The following is a 21,082-nucleotide window of genomic DNA, read 5'->3' on the forward strand; positions in this document are numbered from 1 at the left end:
GGGTGCTGCCACCCACGTGATGCGTTGGCAAATGTCTCTGTCACTCATTTTCACAAACCCAATTCAATGGGTTTTTGAAAAAGTGCCTGCCACAAGGGAACAAAGGCAGGCAGAAAAAAATAGAAGGACAACTCAGCCGGTGTTCCAAAGTTACTTGAGAGTTGCTCTGGGGACAGGGAAGCCAAACCAACCGGATGACTCTTCAGGCCAGAGTTCAGATGGCCAGAGAACCTGGGGTTCACAGGACAGACAGAGGGCAAAGCGCCAGATTCACAGTCAGAAGAGTTAAGCTTAAATACCCAGGTGTTCTTCATGCAGCTGTCACATGCCTCAGTCTTACTTTTCCCATCTGCTTAATGGGCGTATTGATACCAGTGTTTTATCTCTAGACTTCTGGTGAGGCTTCAAGGAGAGTACTTGGAAGAGTGAGTGCTTTGCGATCTATAAGATGGGGTTGTGGCTTGGGGAGCCAGAAAGGCAGATCGCATGCTACAACACCGAGCATTAGCTTCTTCCAGGTAGGAACCTGCTGGTCCCCCTCCATGAAGTACAAGGGTTAATAAGGTAACATACATAAACCCAGAACCTACATGGTCCATCTCAGAGCGGCCGCACAGGTGAAGAGGCCAGTCCAATGTGTTTTCCTTTTATTTCCCCCAAACCCTGCAGGAGATCCAAATACCAAGTTCTGGGAACTTGTTAAAACCCCGTTTCTCTCCCTCCCTATCCCCTCACCCCCAGCAGTCGCCCTGGCACCCCTCTGTGCATCTCTCAGCCCTTTTCTCTACCTTTCCTGTTTGATGGAGCTCCGTGTAGCCTCTCTGCTTCAAAAGAACCCTTTTTACGCGTGGGTGGTGATCCAGATGGTCCAGATGGGATTCTCGAGGGCAGCTGGTTGTAGAGGAAGGCTCCGGGGTTAATAATTATTTTTTATGCCAAGACGATTGTTTCTTTTGATGGTGTCCTCAAAGCTCTCTGTGGCCCAAACTTAAGAGCTTATGTAAATATTGAAAACAAATTATGCCTTTTAGGATTTTTTTTTCCTCCCAAATCTCCCTTTTAGCTTATTTTCTGCTTTCCCTCTGGGTGAAAATGAAGATTTGAGTTCCTGCTTTTCTTGAGAGGCGTCTTTCAGAACATAAACCCACGGCCTGTCCGAGTTGAAAGAGGCTTCAGGGTTCACCAAGCGCAATCTCAGGTGATGCTTAAAGGCTGCATTCCATAGCCCAGCCTCTGCGTGGAGACCTCCAGGGAGGGAGTGTTCTCCTCCTTTCCGAGGCCCAGCAGATGATGTCTGACTTCCTCCCAAGTGAGCCATCCCCAAGGGACACTCCGGCTTCCATGTCCAGGCTCTGCACCTCCCCACCCTACACGTCCAATCCCAGGGAAGGCTGAATGAAGGACATGAGCCAGAAGAGCCCCGTTTACAGAAGGTGCCCCAAATGTTCGAGCAGATGCGAGTTTTGAAGAATGGTTTAACTTTCATTCATCATCTTGTCATGCTCAGTCATGTCCAGCTTTTTGCAACCCCATGGACTGTAGCCCACCAGGCTCCTCTGGCCACAGGATTTTCCAGGCAAGATTACTGAAGTGGGTAGCCATTTCCTCCTCCAGGAGATTCCTGACCCAGGGACCGAACCCACATCTCTCACTGCGCCACCTGGGAGGGTATGATCAACTAGAATTTCAAAGGCTTCTTCTCAGATTCACAGTTGAAGTTGTCTCAGAAAAAGGAATTGGAAAAGCACTGAAGTCAGAAGCATGGGCCACAGCCAGGCCTGCTGATGGAGGCCATCTCTCAACATTTCAGTTGAGAAGTTTAAATAATTCACCAAGGAGACTGATATTTTTCATGGAAAAAAAGAACCCTTAGCTCCCCTTGCCTACTGAGATCCAGGGGAAAATGGCCTCATTTGCTGTGGGATGGGAGGGAGAGGGTCAATATCTATGGAAAACGGCCGTGACAGGGTTTAAATCTACCCTGATGCTAAGTCATACTTGGGAGATATGTCGTTTATGTCCCTTTCCTCTCGGCAGCTGGAGAAACTCAAGGGTAGTGCTGGTCTTGCTCCCCTCTGGGTCCCACGCTGCTCAGGGACTGTCATGTAGAGATGTACCCGACCAGCTCAGGAGAGCAGGTTTTCTAGAGAGGGGCATTCACAAGGCCGCTGGTATCACTCTACTGGTTGGATTAAGACTCAGACCTTTTCCACTGAAATTTTATTTTGTCTTCTTCCATGCTCTTCTCTGAGAGTGAACTCTGTCAGAGTTGACCTCAGAACACATTTATTTATTTATTCTTTTGTGGACCAAATTGTTAAAGGCTTTACTAAATTTGTTACAATATTCCTTCTGCTTTGTTTTGGTGTTTTGGCCACAAGGCATATGGGATCTTCACTCCCTGATCAGGGATTGTACCTGCACCCCCTGCATTTGTACGGTGACCAGGGAAGTCCCGGGATGCTCCGTTTTTAAACACGCATCTGAAACCCCCAGGTCGGTTTCCCTAGCTTGGGGCTAGGAGTGTTCCTTGTAATAAGATTCCCAGATGTTTCTGACGCATAGAGTTTAGGAAGCACTACTCCGGTTAAGGAGGTGGTGGTCTCTTTTAACTTAATGGTGACAAACCTGTATTGGTTGACTTCGGTTCCGTTTGTTCAGTCCGTTGTGTCCGACTCTTTGAGACCCAGCGGACTGCAGCACGCCAGGCTTCCCTGTCCTTCACCCTCTCCTGGAGCTTGATCAAACTTACGTCCGTTGAGTTGGTGATGCCATCCAAACATCTTGTCCTCTGTCGCCCCCTTCTCTTCCTGCCTTAGATCTTTCCCAGCATCACAGTGTTTTCCAATTAGTTGACTCTTCGCATCAGGTGGCCAAACTATTGGAGCTTCAGCATCAGTCCTTCCCATGAATATTCAGGGTTGATTTCCTTTAGGACTGACTGGTTTGATCTCCTTGCAGTCCGAGGGACTTGTCTTCTTGCCACCTTTAATCCTTGCAGCTGAAGTTAAGCAGATGCCAGACTCATGCTATGAGTCCCAGACTGCCCACAAGGCACACGGAGGCCACAGCAGACCAGGAGTGCCTTATACTTTCAAGGAAAGACACAGGGATAGCTGACACTGACTCAGCTCAAGATAGTTCATAGTTTCAGCATATCTACATTCCTTCTGATGGAGCCATCTCTTTCCAAAGCTGGGCTTCTGATCGCTGCTGTGAGAAAAAGGAAACAGCATACAAAATCACTGTGGGCCAGGATCTAAGGGGCATCACTCTGATTCCAAGGTTTGAGGAGCTAGGAGGAGCCCACAGGTGTATACGTTCCGTTAATAAATACTTCTGGTTATTTTTGAATGAAATAGAAATACTGTTTAAATTTTGATTTGTGTATATTATCTTAAATGTCAACTATGAAACTGTTAGGACCCAAATGCTTATTAAGTTGCTGGGACCTGTTTAATCAATGGAGCTGTTAGTTTGGGGTTTGTTTGTTCAACCTAAGGACACTGAAAAAATCTGAGACCCCGGGGCATCATGAACTGAGAAAATTCAGGAGCCACTGGACTAAGGAGAAAGTCAGCAAATGTAATGTTAGCCTCAGAAGTAAAGGAGACACAGGCTAAGTGACACCAGGAAGAAACAATAAAACAAGTCAAGAATGGGCCGCATTTTATACTACGCCTGGTTTCCTTGATAAAGGCAATGCCATTAAATAAAAAATAAAAAAGATTGGGAGACTGTTCTAAATTGAAAGACTTTACAATGCTAGTTCCTTGATTGAACCCTGGCTTTGAAATAAAGGACATTTGAAAATGTCCTTCTAGTTTGAGAAGTTTGAGTATGGAGTAGGTATTAGATAATATTAAATAATTGTTCATTTTAAGTAGAATAAGTGTTATTATTTTAGATGAACCATTACATCTAATTAAAAAAATAGTTTGGCAAAAAATATAAACTATGGCAGAAACATGGCTAATGATTATTAACAATTAGTGATAATTATCAGCAATTATTAATAAATATAGATAATGCTTTATTGCAATTGTGTCTTTCTTTTCTGAATGTTTTGAGACTCTTCCTATAAATAGTCTTCATAAAGTAACAGGTTAGTGGTGAACTGAGCAATACAACTGGTCAGCACTGAAGAAGCAGGATTGTAAAGATTTGGACAAATCCACTGAAATCCCTCCCAACTTTGCCACAAAACTGTACAAGCCGGGCCTTCCCTGGTGGTCCAATGGCTAAGAACCCACCTTGCAATGCCAGTGGGGGGTGGGGTGGGAACTAAAGTCCCGTGTGCTGTGGAGCCACAAAGCCTGTGCGCCACAGCTAGGGTCCATGTGCCGCAATGAAAGAGCCCACGTGATGCACCGAAAACCCCACGTGCTGCAACTAAGGCCTGCTGCAGCCAAAATAAAGTAAATATTTTAAAAATTGTACTAACTGAGAATGGCACCTTAGCTGTTAACTATTTTGCAAAGTAAAGTAACTCATTTCCCTAATGAAAAAAATCAGAGGAAAGTCTCAAAGAGTTCTGTACATGAAGAGACCACTTTATTTTCACTCCACACAGTTGAACAAGGAGCTGGGGACAGGGTGCTGATATCTGCATCCGTGAGAACTGAGACAGGAAATATGGAAGGCAGGGATAACCAGGAATGTGGGGGTCCTGGGTTCCTCGACATCCCATCCCCAACATCACTGCAGCCCCCTGGTCCCAGGGCTCCTGTCAAATGTTCTCTGGGGTGGACTTCTTGAGGGGATGCCCCTTAAAAACTGTCCCCCAGATGCTGGCAGTGTTCTGTAGCTGGTGTGGATTCCATGTGTTTAAACAAACAAGAGAGGCTTCCCAGGTGGCTCAGTGGTAAAGAATCTGCCTGCCAAGCAGGAGAAGAGGGTTTGATCCCTGGGTTGGGAGGATCCCCTGGAAAAGGAAATGGCAACCCATTCCAGTATTCTTGCCTGGGAAAACCCTTGGACAGAGGAGCCTGATGGGCTACAGCCCACGGAGTCGCAAAGAGTCAGACACAATTTAACTACTAAACCATCACCACCAAGCAAACGTGAACATCCACTGAGCTGCCCACTCAAGATCTGTATATTTACTAAAAATTAATTATTCCTCAGTTAAAGAAAAAAAAAAGCCCTCCCCTTACCTCTGAAATAAGAATGCAGCCCAGAGATCTGGGGAGAAAAGAGTGAAATTGTAGCCTTTTCTCTTGGAAGCTTCAGAAGTAATGACTACATTTCAGAACAAACAGGGAGATAAAAGAGGGGGATTTGGAGACAGACTTTTAAAATCCACCGATGAGAAAGAGAGAAATTTAATATCTCAACCATTTTAAACCTTTAAGCCTCTGTGCACAAAGCTAGTCATTTCTTGATCTCTTTGTTAATGTAGCTTTAGTACCGGGTGGTTTACTGTGCGAAGTTGTGCAGTTCTTTAATAAACTCACATCAAAACATTGTTTCCAGGTGCTTTCAAAAAATTAGCAGCAACTTTAGAAATGAATGAAATGAAGGAAACAGTCCTCCAGTGAGGAGTCTTTGAGGCCAGTAGAGGCCAAGGGGTGGGGTGTGGGGTGGGGCGAATTGGCGGGAAGAGGCTAAAGAAAACCTCAGTGTAAGCCCAGGAAGTTCCTCGCCCTCCTGCCTAAACAGCTATGGGACGGTGGTACCTACCTTTCTGCGACTCACACTAGAAGCCAGGGTTGTGGCCCTGGTCAGCTGCCTCACCCCCAGATCCCAGGTACCCGGAAGATGATTAGCAGAAAGATCCTTTTACAACCAGACCGGGGGAGGGGTCTCCACGGGACGCCTCTGGGGTCGGGGGAGAGGGGGACGTGTCCCAGGGCGGGTGGGAGTGATGCCCAGGGCCTGGGGAGGGTCCCGTTGCAAGACCCTCCCTGAAGGGAGCCCAGCTTCTCACTCCCTCCATGGCTCAGCAGCTCCCCCGTGAGCCCGAGCCGGGAACTTCAGGAAGCCAGGTTCCCTCCTCCCTGAGGGTCGAGGACATCCTGGAAAGCAGGAGGCAGCTTCTCCCAGGGAAACCACGCCAAGGGAAAGTCCTCAAGGATACAAGAAGCCCCTCGAAGGACATCTAATGGATTCCCTTCCCCTTGCTTCAGATGCAAAATGCCTCCAGAGGAGACCCCAGCTTCCTGTTTTCACTGCTTTAAAAAAGGCTGACCCTGAAGAACTGATGCTTTCGAACAGTGGTGCTGGAGAAGACTCTTGAGAGTCCCTTGGACTGCAAGAAAATTAAACCAGTCAATCCTAAAGGAAATCAACTCTGAACATTCATTGGAAGGACTGATGCTGAAGCGCTAATACTTTGGCCACCTGCTGCAAAGAAGTGACTCACTGGAAAAGATCTTGATGCTGGGAAAGATTGAGGGCAGGAGAAGAGGGGACAGAGTGAAATGACTGGATGGCATCACTGACTCAATGGACATAAATTTGAGCAAACTCTGGGAGATGGTGAAGGACAGGGAAGTCTGGCGTGCTGCAGTCCTTGGGGTCACAAAGAGTCGGACACGACTGAGTGACTGAATAGCAACAACCTTTGTCACACACTAACTTTTTCTGTCAGAGACCCTCTCTAAGACTTCTTGCCTTTAACTTGGCCACTTGGCTGAACTAGGAAGCTAGCTCCCAGTTGGGTTGGCAATTCAGCCGCCTCCCAGCCTTGATACTCAATTCCAGGCCCTCCTTGGTCTTACCCTCCCAGGCTGCCACTCACATCCTCCAGTGCTGACCCTCTCCTGCTCAGAGACCCACATTTTCAATGTCAGTTATTTGAGCAATATTCAGATCCAGCTCCCTGGTCCTGGGGCTCTTCTGTGGCCACTCAAACAATGTGGAGAAGCAGCCCCAGCCAAGGAGACAGGAATTAACCCAAGCTAGCAACCTGCCATGGGCTTCCCTGGTGGCTCAGCTGGTAAAGAATCCGCCTGCAATTCAGGAGACCCCGGTTTGATTCTTGGGTCAGGAAGATCCCCTGCAGGAGGGCATGGCAACCCACTCCAGCATTCTTGACTGGAGAATCCCCATGGACAGAGGAGCTTGGGGGCCTACAGTCCATGGGGTCTCAAAGAGTTCGACATGACTGAGTGACTAAGCACAGCACAGGAACCTGCCACACCTTCCCTGTGTGACCTTGAACAGACCACATGACTGGGGATCAGTAAGATTTATTGACCAAGAGCTGTGCTATGCACATTACATGTATTATCTCACTGAATCTCATTGAGTCAATGTTATCCCCATCTAACACATGAGGGAATTTAGACTTGGAAAGATATGTGACTTCCCAAGATCACAGAGCTAATCAATGATGAAGCTGGATTAGAATTTAGGCAGTTGAACTCCATGACACGATCTCAGTTGAAATTCTCATGCTGGTCAATAGTTTTAAAAAAAATAGTAATAATAAAAATAATTGATGGGCTTCCTGGTGGCTCAGTGGTAAAGAATCTGCCTGCCAAAGCAGGAGACACAGGTTCAATCCCTGATCCTGGAAGATCCCACATGCCACGGAGCAACAAAGCCTGTGCACACAGCTGTTAAGCCTTGCCCTAGAGCCCACACATGGCTGCTACTGAGCCCTCGTGCCACAACTACTGAAGCACGCACACCCAGAGCCCAAGCTCTGCAACAAGAAAGGCCACCCCAATGAGAAGACGCATGCGCACCGCAACCAGAGAGTAGCCCCTGCTCGAGCACGATGTTGCTGCTGCTAAGTCACTTCAGTCGTGTCCGACTCGCAACTAGAGAAAAGCTGGTGCAGCAGCAAAGACCTAGCACAGCCAAAAATAAATAAGTTAAAAAAAATTATTTAAAAAGATAATTGAGATTCTTCCACTGCTAAGATTCAGGGGAAAGCTGCCAATTTGGTGAAAGTGGACCCACGTTTTCACATCTCCAGATGGGCCATGGTTAAGGTAACCACCTAACAAAGTTGAGATAAAACTCCCTCCAGAAGGGGAAAGGACAGCCCTCCTGGGTGACCAGGGTCTCAATACAGATATTTACAAGGCAGCCAGTGGCACTATAATTCTCCTTGATTCTTCTTAACAAGGGTAAGAGAGGCGACATGTGGACCAAAAGTCACATACTTGCAAAGACATCCTTCCTCTGGAGACCAAGAAACAGCAGATTCCTTTCCTGGGAACATCTCTATCAAATAGACATCTGTTACTCTTTGGCGATCTGTATGCCATAACAGTTTAAAAAACAGAGTTTAAATGCTTAAATAAGAAGAAAACAGTTTGCCCGTGTTGCAAAATAGCATATAAACTGTGCTGGAATTAGTGCAAGGGGAACATTTATCTTTCCTAGATAATCTTGAAGCTGGACTTTTTTTTTTTTTTTGATGGTGTATAATTATGTTTACTGGCATGGAAAGATGGTCATGATATATCACTAAAGGGGAATAAAAACCCCAAACTGGCTGTAAACACCAAACCAGACTTATTTTTGCCTTTTTAATTACTTGCTTATTTTTGGTTGTGATGGGTCTTGGTTGCTGCCAGACCAGACTTTTTAAAGGAGCATTTGACTGTGACTCCCTGGCTGGGGTGAGATGCCCTCTCCATGTCCTGTGAAAGAAAAGGAAGAATGGGTCGAGACTGGCTGGGTTTCTTTTAGCTGTAATGGCCAAAGACTTGTCTGAGCTGAAATCTGGGCCAGCCTGGTGTGCAGAAAAGATGGTAGGGTGGAGAGAGGAGTCTAAAAGACCTGACTTCCAATCCTGGCAACACCAACCGTGAGCCACGGTGACCTGGTGCAGATTCGATGCCTCCGAAGGTCAGCCCCCTTTGATACAGTGGAAGCCACGCCCACTGCCCAAGTTTGATGCCATCCGCAGTGCGCCTTGCACAATGCCAGGCACATGGGAGGTGCTCAGGAAGTGGTGGGCCTCCCCATTCTGCAATCCCAAGGGTTGACCATTACCAACTGCAGTCACAAGTGTTGACCATTAATTACCAAGGGAAGAGACTGAGGTGCCAGGCTGTGAATGAGATCAACCAAAATCTGAGACCCCGATCCACTTGACATTCCTTTGCTCACTCAAGGAACACTGATGGAGGGACTGCCATGTGGCTGCTCGGGGCCAGGCAGTAGGCTCACCTCCGGGAACTCAGTGAAACACACCCCTTCCCTGTCCTTGGGGAGAGGGATCATAAACAGGTAACAGAGAAATAGCCTTGTGCCTGGGCTCTGGGGGCACTGGAAAGGGGGCATAAGGACAGGGGGCTGCTTCGTGGGGTCCTCAGGAAAGACCTCTCCCAGGAGCTGACATCTGGCCTGAGACAGGAAGGAGCCATGGTCAGGAGGGGCAGCCTGAACAGAGGCTGCAGAAAGCAGCATCTGTGCCCTGCTCACATCTGAGCTCTACTCAAATGAGCCGGAGAGGTATGCTGGCAGGGGAGGGGGGCTGGGCTCAGCTCTCCTGCCTTTGCAGTCAGGAGGCCATGGTCATGATCTGAACACTGGAGAGCAAAGAAAGGCCCAGAAGGGGTTTATGAGCAATGGGGTCAGGGTTGTGCTTTTAAAAGGTGGATGCTGGAAGAAGGTGGGGAGCGGATGTGGAGTGAGGAGGACTGACCAGCGAGGAGACTCCATCAGGCAAGAGATGAGGGACGCAGCTTGGTCAGGACCTGGGGCCGCGGAGACAGGAAGGGTGGACACATTCAAGCTAGATTCGGGAGAAGGTGCTAGAGGGTTGCTGATGGATCAGACATAGAAGTACAGAAAAGGGGAGACCATCAGGCCACATCCAGGTGCCCCAGCCTAGTGTCTTTGTGGGAGTTCAGAAAAGGTCCCCACTTTCTGCAATGGATACAGCCCTGGGAGTACCCTGCAAGCACCCAAAGAAGGTACGACCTGCAAGACCCCCACTCAGAGTTCCAAGCAGAGAGACCGTCAGGTTTCTGCTTGAGCAACTTTGGACTCACAAAGCTTGCACTTCCTGTGGGAATGCCAGGAAAGCCATTAGGGGCCATTTCAGCAGTCCTCCCCTGCCTCCTCTGGGTGTGAGGTTTCTCCCCTCCCAGGCCCGGGGCATCAGCCCTGCCACAGTGTAGGCTGCTGACCCAGAGAAGAAGCACAGCTTTAAAACCTCGGAAGCTAACGGTGCAGCACGACCGTTTAGCACTTAAATAGATGCGAGTTCTAGAACATCCACAGCCAAAATGAAAGTAAATAGTGACAGAATGTGAGTCATGACCGCGCTTGCCGAGTATTTGCAGAGCGTATAAACAAAGTGTGCTCACGGATTCAGAGCGAGGACCTAGGAGTTGGGTACCAATTCATCAACTCCCAACTCTAGCACATGCAAGGACATATTAATAAAATCATAGTCCAAGGGGTCGCAAGGAGTCGGACACGACGGAGCAACTGAGCATGCACACACACACGATGGAAAACTTAGTTAACTAAGCCTTCCTTCTCTGGAGTTCACCGGAGACTGGAATTTAAAAAGCTTATCCCTGGCTCTGTGACAACCTAGAGGGGTAGGATGGGGTTGGGTGGGAGGGAGACTCAAGAGGGAGGGGACATATGTATACCTATGGATGATTCATGTAAATGTATGGCAGAAACCAATACAATACTGTAATTATCCTTCAATTAAAAATAAATAAATAAATTTTTAAATACATATTCATTTTAAAAACTCTTATCCCCAGGACTTCCCTGGCAGTCTAGTGACTGGGACTTTGCCTTCCAATGTGGGGGGTGTGGCTTCTATCCCTGGTGTGGGACCCCATATGCCTTGAAGCCAAAAGCCCAAAGCATGGTGCAGGGGCAATATTGTGGCTAATTCCATAAAGACTTTTTTTAAATGGCCCATATTTTAAAAATCTTAAAAAAATAAAAAGCTTATCCTGATAAAAACCAGAGTACTCATTCTCATGTTTCTCAAATCACTTCACCACCAATGTTGACATGAAGCTTAATTAACACTCCGATATTTAGGGAGGGGAAAACAAAACAACTGAGCATGTAAACCTAAGAGATGAACACAACCAGCCAGTCTTGACCCATCAGTCTCTCTCCCAGGAGCTGGTCACTTATTTTCTTGTAGCAGAGTGTTTGGTAGTGACCCCTTATCATCTCCTGATAAGCTGGTCCCTTAGAGGCAGAGTTGATGCCTTATCCTTTAATCCTCCTCCATTCCTATAGCTAGGAGAAGGTAGTGAGTGAAAGTCTCTCAGTCGTGTCCGACTCTTTGTGACCCCATGGACTATACAGCCATGGAATTCTCCAGGCCAGAATACTGGAATGGGTAGCCTTTCCCTTCTTCAGGAGATCTTCCCAACCCAGGGATCGAACCCAGGTCTCCCGCATTGCAGGCAGATTCTTTACCAGCTGAGCCACAAGGGAAACCCAAGAATACTGGAGTGGGTAGCCTATCCCTTGTCCAGCAGATCTTCCTGACTCAGGAATCAAACCAGGGTTTCCTGCATTGCAGGCACATTGTTTACCAAACTGAGCTATCAGGGAAGCCCAGGAGAAGGTAGTAGTTGCTCTTTAAGTATCTGCTGTATAAGTGACCATCTTTACTAATTGCCAGTATTCACCGCAGCCCTGGGCTCCCCTAGGGTCCTGTCCAGGCAGAGGATGGACCCAAAAAGGGGGCTAGGATCAGGAGATGGAAGGTTTGGTTCCAGCGCAGACCCTAGCACTCACCAACCTGTGTCAGTCGTGTCCTTTGTTTTCGTTTTCTCGTCTCTAAAATGGGAGAAATTGCTATTCTACTTTTTAAGGTTTTTCAGATGAGGCAGTGGGAAAGAAACACTTGGAAAGGTGTTCTTCGAGTGTGAGGTGACCCCTGCCTTGCTTTAGAGGGCAGTTCTGTGCATGTGAAGGCAAGATGCTGCAGGAGTGTGGACCACGGCAGACTCTGGGCGGGTCAGCAGGGTGGATCGGGAGTTATCGTTAATGACCGAAGTGTCACAAAGGAAAATGTCACCAAGGCTGTGCTGATCTGCACACAGGAGATGGCAATCAGGGCACAGACTCTGGAGCCAGCAGATAACATAGAACGTGACTGGCCTTAAGGCAATAGGACATGATGGGGCCTGCGGCCAATCGGAGATCCCACTGGTGCTCTGCCCAAGGCAATTGCTTGGACAGCTTTAAAACACAGGCCGGGTCAAACACAGCATCTATGTTTTGAGACCCTGCAGCCTGTTGATTTAAATATATGTTTTATTCTGATGCTTTGACCTCTTTGAGAGTCCCTTGGACAGCAAGGAGATTCAACCAGTATATCCTAAAGGAAATCAGTCCTGAATATTCATTGGAAGGACTGATGCTGAAGCTAAAACTCCAATCCTTTGGCTACCTGATACGAAGAACTTACTCACTGGAAAAGACTCCGATGCTGGGAAAGATTAAAGGCGGGAGAAGGGGACGACAGAGGATGAGGTGGTTGGATAGCATCACCACCTCAATAGACATGAGTATGAGTAAACTCTGGGAATTGCTGATGGACAGGGAGGCCTGGCGTGCTGCAGTCCATGGGGTTGCAAAGAGTTGGAACCAACTGAGTGGCTGAACTTTGACCTCGGGTCCTGGCTGGCCCTGGAGCCACTGCTCGTCACAGCACCAGCCAATTCCTAGAGATAGAAAACAACTGAGCAACCCAGAGCTTGCACCCTAGACCCTTCTTTATGGGGTGCTTGCACTCTGAGCCACCTGCCCTAGTCATTCAGCCCAGACACCAGACCATTAGGGACAGCCCCAGAGCCCACAGAAACGATCCAAGCTGGCCAGTCCTACTCTTTGCCCCGCCCTTTCCAAGAATACCACAATAAAGGATTTTGCCAACATTTCCCCCTCACTCTCTCCACCTCCTGACCCACCCTGGTGATTTCCCATCAGCCCTGCATGGCGGGACCTGCTCCCTTCTCTTAAAAACTGTAACAGACTCTCCTATCAATGATAGGCATCTCCTGATATCCTGGGCTAACCATACCTGAATAATAATAACACCTACATTTTAACACACCTGTGAACCCCACTGGAGCTTGAATCATCATGGCAGCTACGCGGCCCCCATTGAATCTGGGCACCCAACACAGTGGACATGAGTTGGACGTGAGTCTGAGCAAACTCCGAGAGATAGTGAAAGACAGGGAAGCCTAGCATGCTGCAGTCCACGGTGTCACAATGAGTCAGATACGGCTTAGCGACTCAACAACAACCACCAGACACAATCTCTACCCCGTAGAAGACACTATTTATTCTTTTAAAATAATTGTATTTACTTATTTATTTTTGGCTGCTGGGTCTTTGTTGCTGAGCTGGCTTTTCTCCAGTTGTGACAAGTGGGGGCTACTCTCTAGCTGTGGAGCACAGATTTCTCATTGCAGTGCCTTCTCCTATTGTGCAGCATGGGCTCCAGGGTGCCTAGGCTTCCGTAGCTGAGGCTCTTGGGCTCTGGAGCACAAACTCAATAGTTGTGGCTCACGGGCTTAGTTGCTCCACAGCATGTGGGATCTTCCTAGATCAGAGATCGAACCTGTGTCTCCTGCCTCAGTAGGAGGATATTTTTTTTTTACCACTGAGCCACCAGGGAGGCCCCAGATGCAATTAAGGTACTAATCAATAAATGGATGGGGGAAAGTGAAAAGCTGAGTGTGGAAGCATCATCTGGGGATACACATGCCCTACACTTCCATCTCACTGTTGCAACAGATCCAGGAAGCTGCATTCTGTACCCGCCTGGTTTTGCACTTGGAAGGGATGTAGGCAGCCAGGCGGGAGCAAGCCGGGGGAGGTGGTGTGAGTACATGCTGGTGGGAGTAAGCTGTGGTTAAACGTAAGCGGCTCCCCCTCCCACTGGGGAGCTTTTCAACCAGCTCTTAAGAAGCTCTTCTCTTGGCAGACAGCCTTCCGGCTAACTCTAGCTGTTTCCTTTATGTGTTTCTGAAGAGATCACCACCTCAAAGGGTCTCTGAACCCAGGGGTAAAATTGTGAAAGCCGGAAAGAGGGTTCCCAGCCATCTGCAGTCTCTGGGACCCGCCCGGAACAGGCTCTCAAATAGGAGGATCAGGGTTTCCCAGGTGGCTCAGTGGGTAAAGAGTTTGCCTGCAATGCAGGAGACATGGGTTTGATCCCTGGGTCGGGAAGATCCCCTGGAGGAGGAAATGGCAACTCACTCCAGTATTCTTGCCAGGGAAAGTCCATGAATAGAGAAGCCATGGGCTACAGTCCATGGTGTCACAAAGAGTCAGACGCAACTGAGGCAATAGCACACAAGCCACTCACTCAGCTCCATGGGGTCTTGAAATTATCCTGTCTGTGACGGTGCAGGGCCGGGGTTGGGGGGGCGGTCTGTATCTCTGCACGTTTTTGGCTATTAAACTGTAAGTTGAGCTAGAGAACCTATTTCTTTTTTCTTTTATTCCTTACTCTTAAAAGTACATCAGTCTGTTCTGCTTGAAGATGGACTGAATTTTCCAGATGACAGGGCCCTTGGGTGTCATTCTCAGGATGACCATCTCATTCCAGGCAGAGAGAAAACCTGTCTGGGATGACCTAGGGGAGGCAGTTAACCCCCTGTTGGGAGCTGGGGGTGGGGGGCGGGGCAGAGATCAAGTATTTACTGTTTCTGATGAGCTTCAGCTGTGTGGTTCGGTTGGAAGCAGTCAATGGCTCCCTAAGACCCAAAAAGGAAAGACAGGGGGCATTTGACCACAGTGAAGGGACAATGAGAATCTGGGGGACTGCCCAAGTGGTCATGCCAGGAGAGGGGGGTCAGCAAGGCGACTATGCAAATGGGTTTCACCCAGAACAGAACCAGCTGATGCCCTGTTATCCCAGCGTGATGATTTAACTCAATGCCCTTCTCTCTCAAGTGTCCTGGTTTGATTGATAAATCATAGAGTTGTACTCAACAGCAGGGAGTTTTGCAAATGGAATGTCTGAGTTGGAAGGCTCTCAAGTAAGAGTCTAGTTGCTTTGTTTGTACAAACAGAAGTTTAAGGTTTGGCAAACATGCTGGAGAAGGTCTGGCAGCAGCAGATGGCAGGAACAGTGAGCAGAAGGGAACCGTGCCTGACCTTGGGCTCTGCTGGAGGGGAACTTGGGCTAGCTAGGACTGCCTGGGACCATCGGGCTTCACTCACAGCCTCCAGCCCAAGAGGGGGCTTCCAAAGAGCATTTCCATCCTCTGGTTGAAGTCTCAAGCCCAGAGTTAAGAAGTCTAGCGAAGGGTAGGCACTAAGAAAAAACGGTTTCACCAGATGGGCTGTGAGAGGAGCGAACATCCCCCACCCTCCATCATCAGCAGGGGCTGGGTACCACCATCCCATTCAGCACCACCTTGCATCGCCATGGGGACCCTGAACAATCTCCCGGTTTTCTTTCTTCCTGGTTGGGATCTTGTTTCTGTCAAAATGAACTATTTATCTGTGTTACATGAAACATCACAGATTGTGGGCAAAACCAGGACAAACCCAAACCTCAGAAATAAGAGCCCTCTGATGATACTCACACGCAACTACCTGAATCTTTAGAGGCTGCAATGAATTTTCTTTTCCTAACACTGAACTTATTCTCTAGAAGTATTTAACCCAAGCGGCATCTGACAGACAAGCCCCCAGTGGCCTGAGCATGCTAGATCAACTCATTCTCGAGCTGATTCACCAGGTGAATCCGTGGACCCGAGCGACCCACCCACGGAGGGAAGGTGAAGACGTCAAAGGGAAGATGTGGCTGTAAGTTTCACCTGGAGGCCTCACATGAACTTTAATCAAGCTGTAAAATACTCAAGATGTCCAGTGTATAAGGACTATTTCATTTTTGTGTGTGAGACAGAACTAAAACTTCAAAGCTATTTGTCTTTTTATCTAAGATTAGCCATCATGCAAAACTTACTGGTCAAGCAGATAATAAAATACACAGATCCCATGGAAGGGTTTTTGTACATTTCAGTCCTTGCAGGTAACAAAGCCATTATGCACCCTGCATGGTCCTGAGAGTGAGTTCCTTCAATTCTGAAAGCTGCCAGTCCTTCCGGTGCCTGGAGGGCTCATGTGTTATAAATTCTCGAAGCTCTTTTAGCTGCAGTCTGGGCATCTGGTGACTCTTCGTCCTCTTCCTCGGTCCGCTTGTGTTTTAAGAACAAGTCAGACTTTAAGAAGCGGCTGTAACTGTCATACTTCATGAGGTTGAAGATCTAAGGGGGAAAGGAAAATTATAAATCATTTAATTTTTATTAAATACCTATCATGTGCTGGGGCTTTCCAGGTGGCACAGTGGCAAAGAACCCTCCTGCCAATGCAGGAGACAAGGGTTCGATCTCTGGGTCGGGGAGATCCCCTGAAGGAGGAAATGGCAACCCACTCCAGTATTCTTGCCTGGAAAATTCTACAGACAGAGGAGCCTGTAGGGGCTACAGTCCAAGGGGTGACAAAGAGTTGGCCATAAATGAGCGACTGAACATGAGCACGATCATGTGCCAAGGAACGCATATGTGTGCCAAACACCCAAGGAAAGCTAAAGTAAGTCTTGTGGTAGACCAGGCAGATTTCCTGGATGTTTAGGGTCATTATGAAATTATCTTAATGGAATATAAGAGCTTAAAGAGCACAAGCAAACCTATATTTTTCACAGAAGTCTAGATTCACACAACATTGATGCATACCCTTGGATCAAGAGGTACTTAAGAATCACCACTTTAAAAAAAAAATAGAATTACCACTGTATTCGGGTTAGATATTACAGGGGTGTGGGTCTCCGGGACCTTGAGGTAGCAGAAGAGAAGCCATATCTGTAGAGACGATGAAATAAAGGCCACTATCATATCAGACAATGCTAATATTTAGACCCCCCGGAAGTCTGGCAACCAAGGTCTTACACAAACCTATTATTACACCAAGAAACAAAATGGGGCTTATTCAGTGCGGGGCAGAGAAGTGGAATGACAAGCTCAGGCAGGAGGGGCTTTGGGAACAGGCCCTAATTAAAGAAAATAGCAGTCAGCTGCAGGACGCAGACACCTGCTCGCTCACACAGGCCCAGAAGCGCCTCTCTGGGAAAGCAGTCATTCTAATGCACACTCGCCAGCTGCGAGGGGAGGACCCCCGACGGATTAGAGGACTGCCGCCTGCTGCACCCCAAGTTCACGAAGAGTTCCCCCCCTTCTCAGCCAGAGTCCCGGTTCCCAACATCCTCCTCCCCCGGCGCCTCCCCATGCTTTGCTGCAGTCCTCCCTTGCCCTGCCAAGGGGTGGGAACAGGGGGAACAAAAGGAAGCACTTTCTGGCTGTCGAGGGACAGTCTCTTATTTTGAGAAGTTTCTCTCCATCTCAGACCTTCCCACTGGACTCTCAGGACATTGCGCAGACTGAAAATTCACACCACGCAACCTGGCACCTTCACTGACGGCACCACCATGGGCTCGACAAACAGAAAGTTCCAGGGGCGTCTAGAAAGACGCTCGCTGCCAGGCGGGGTCACCAAGTGGGTGGTAAAACATCGTTTAAATCCGCCCTCTCACCACAGGCACATGAACTGCTTTGCAAATGAAACGCCTGACGGTGTCCACGGACTCGGAACACCTGGCTTGGGGCTGGGAGAACTGGAACTTGGGCTTGACACCTTCGTTTTCCCAAGATGGCTCCAATCACGGGAGGACCACCTGCATCGTTTTGCTCTCAGCCGGGGTTTGGGTTTTCCTAAAACTCTTGAACTGCTGTTTGCCCTTCTGTGAGTGCCCTTCCAGTCTGGGCCACCTGCTCACAAGGAGCACACCTCCAAAGACCCCTACCTTGCGCCTCTCCAGAGTGGGCCTCTATTTTGTAGCAATCTTATCATCTTAGACTGCTTCGATAAGGTTCGGAGAAAGTATTCATTAAAGCCCAAAACCTCCCAGAAAATCCAAAAATCATAGGCAGGGGTGAGGCAGGAGATGTGAAATGCCAGTAGCATGCCGTGTGGGTGTGTTACCATCCCTCATCACCACCTGCATTATTCAGCCCTTCCAGGCACAAGAACCCCCACAGGGGACTTTGAGATGTCCATCCAGTTCACCGTTTGAAATGATGTTTGAAGTCTGACTAATGAAACCAGGCTCGTGAGTGTCCCCGACCCAGGAACCAAGCCCCCACCCCCTCCTCCAACCAGGCCCGCAGCAGATGGGACCCAGCACCACCAGCAGGATGCGGTTCGACCCAAGTGTCTCGTCTGAGTCTCTGCGTGTGGGAGTGGTGCATCCTGTTTGCCTGCTGCGGCTCTTCGAGAAAAGAAGAAGAAAGGCCGGGGCTGGAGGCGCTTGGCCCGAGGTGGAGGGGGAGGGGGGAGGGGAGGTGGTTCCAGCAGGGGGGCTCAACCTCCCGGAGATGCTTGGCTCTCCCTTCCGCACAGTTGGAGCCAGCAAGCTCAGGGGGAGGGGGCTACAAACTATTTAACAAGAGCACAAGGACCACTCCCTGCCGTGGGCGGGTGTGAGGTGCCCGTGGAGGCCCTCGAGCTGGGGTTTCCCTCTTCAGGAGCCCTCACCTGCCTCCTGGTGAAACTGAGTCACCCAGTAGCAGCTGGAGGCATCAGACTGGGACAGATCTGAAGAAGGAAAGGGATGTGGCTCCCAAGGGCCTCATTTTCTGGGGATAGGAACTGCCTGGGATCTCTGGCGGGGTCTTCACTGCCACCAGCAAAAGGTCTCCTGGGCACTGGCCTTGGAGTTCATGGCAATAGGCAGCTTTAACCCAGGGCCCTTCAAGGGTACTCAGCAATGATGACTTAGAGAATGTCCTAAAAATCTCTTTCAAGAAAGTGACCAAAGACCAGGTACCCCGCTGCTGACCACAGCAGCCTTCATCACAGGGCACATGGTCATAATGGAGGTTCACCCAGTGAATAAACGGGGCCCATCCACTGAGCAACAACAGAAGGGCTGGTGAAACAATTCAAGGTGCACCAATCCCAGTAAAAGCGCCTTCAAACCACATGCCAGGCAGTGCCTGGGGCATGCTCTCTGATCTCCATTGAACCCCCGAGGACCCCACACACACAAGGGAAAGAACCGAGCCCAGGAGGTTTGTTGCTTTGCCCCAGTGGCTGGTATATTGCCCGCTCAGCTGCCATGACAAGTACCAACAACTGGGGACTTGAAAAGCAGAAATTTCCTTTCCCGGGGCTCTGAAGGCTGGAGGTCCAAGATCAAGGTGATTGCAGGGCTGGTTTCTCCCGAGGACTCTGTCCTTGGCTTGTAGGTGGCCATCTTCCCCAGTGTCTTCATCTGGTCTCTCCTCTGTGTGTGTTTATGTCCTAATCTCCTCTCCTTATAAGGACACTGGTCAGATTGAATTAGGACCCACCCCAAGGACCCCATTTAATCACCTCTTTGAAGACCCCCATCTCCAACTAGTCACACTCTGAGGTCCTGGAGCGTAGGAGTCTGACATCTGAATTTGAGGGGGGGACACAATTCAGCCTGTGACAGTGAGCAAAAGAGGCCGGCAGGATGCAAACACTGGCCGTCCAGCTCTCAAGCCCACACGCCTACCTTCGGGCCATCCCACCACTCACATGGCAGAGTGAGAGGTGGTCACTAAAAACAGAGATTGTGAGAAGAGTTTAACACGGAAAAATGAACATGAGTGTCAAGTGACTGAACACCGAATGTTTAAAGTTCACTAAAACTGAAAACAATGACCCCAAGTACATTCTCTAATGTGTTAGCTTGTGTATTTAAGTGGGAAATAAACGTCCCCAAAGGTCAGTAGAGGAGGTTGAACAGTGTGTCCCCCAAATTGACATCCACCTGGAACCTCAGAATGTGGAACGGGGTTAGCTGAGGATCTCAGGATGACGTCATCCTGGTTTAGGGTGGGCCCTAAATCCAAGGGAGCTTTCTCTGTGGCTCAGACAGTAAAGCATTTGCCTCCAGTACAAGAGACCTGGGTTCAATCCCTAGATCAGGAAGATCCCTGGAGGAGGGCATGGGAACCCACTCCAGTATCCTTGCCTGGAGAATCCCATGGACAGAGGAGCCTGGCGGGCTATAGTCCATGAGGTAGCAAAGAGTCAGACACAATTGAGCAACTTTTCACTTCACTAAAAATCCAAGGAGTGATGTCCTTATAAGAAAAAAAGAGCACACAGAGAGACATACAACCAGAAGAAGCCCATGCGAAGACAGAGGCTGGAGGGATGCAGCTATAAGCCAGGGACACCAAGGATTGCCAGGAGCCACCAGGAGCTGGAAGAGATAAGAATACAATCTCCCCTCCAACTTTCAGAGGGACCATGGCCCTGCCTGACACTCAGGTTTCAGACTTCTGGCCTCCTGAGCTGTGAGAGAGAGAAAAAAAAAACACCTATTTTCTTAAGCCACTTAGTTTGCAATCATCTGTTACGACAGCTCTTGGAAATGAACACAGGTAAATTATTGACTTCACCTCACTCCTGCTTGAGCGCAGAAAATGAGATGGCCCTTAGGGGTTCCAGAAGGCTCCACAAAACCAGGACTCTCTGATGGGAGAACTGGACTCACCAGGGCTGGACTGTGGTCATCAGCCTGACCATGCACCTCGAGTTGTCTGCAGGGAAGCAAAAGAAGAAGGTAGAGACCCAGGTGGGCTGGGACTGTGGGCAATGGACCATAGACCAAGGGAGCAGAGCTCTAACGCAGACAGCCTTTGGGGGAGACAGGCAGCCGACCAAGCAGAAAACCCAAGTTGGCAGCAAAGTTGCATTTGTACCTTTTTTTTTTTTTTTTGCCAACACAGCTGTGTCTGCCCAGGTTTCAGATTTCAGCAGCCCCACATCTGGGAGCTACATACCAGGACTGTAAATCGCTTAGTGTCTTGGCCTTGGGATCCAACCCTTAGTCTGCCAGATGTGAGACTCAAGTGAAAATCAAGAAGGGAGGCTTCCTGCTGCGAGGGCCCCCAACTCAAGGTTGATACACAGCAAGGCACCCCACCCTCCCCAGACCCCAGACAGCGCAACTAATTAGGATTTGCCTTTCAGTAACGGAAAATATCCATGAGGGGCTGTGATTTGAGACTGTTTTGTCTGCTGCTCTGGAAAGGATTCCCTCATGGACACACACTCAGTCGTG

General features: G+C 48.9%; 1 protein-coding gene across 3 annotated transcripts in view; it reads right to left on the reverse strand.

Annotated features, from left to right (window-relative positions):
- Positions 1–15,737: 15,737 nt before the first annotated feature.
- RGS10 (regulator of G protein signaling 10) overlaps positions 15,738–21,082 on the reverse strand; it is a 41,765-nt gene continuing 36,420 nt past the window's right edge. For 2 of the 3 annotated variants that reach the window (XM_061403633.1, XM_061403636.1), the window contains one exon: positions 15,738–16,193. In XM_061403633.1, coding sequence (XP_061259617.1) covers positions 16,047–16,193 — 147 coding nt within the window. In that variant the 3' untranslated portion in view covers positions 15,738–16,046. The remainder of the gene's footprint in view (positions 16,194–21,082) is intronic. The other variant, XM_061403637.1, reaches the window with a different exon arrangement.

The sequence above is a fragment of the Bos javanicus genome, chromosome 26 (assembly GCF_032452875.1).
Source record: "Bos javanicus breed banteng chromosome 26, ARS-OSU_banteng_1.0, whole genome shotgun sequence".
Classification (NCBI taxonomy): domain Eukaryota; kingdom Metazoa; phylum Chordata; class Mammalia; order Artiodactyla; family Bovidae; genus Bos; species Bos javanicus.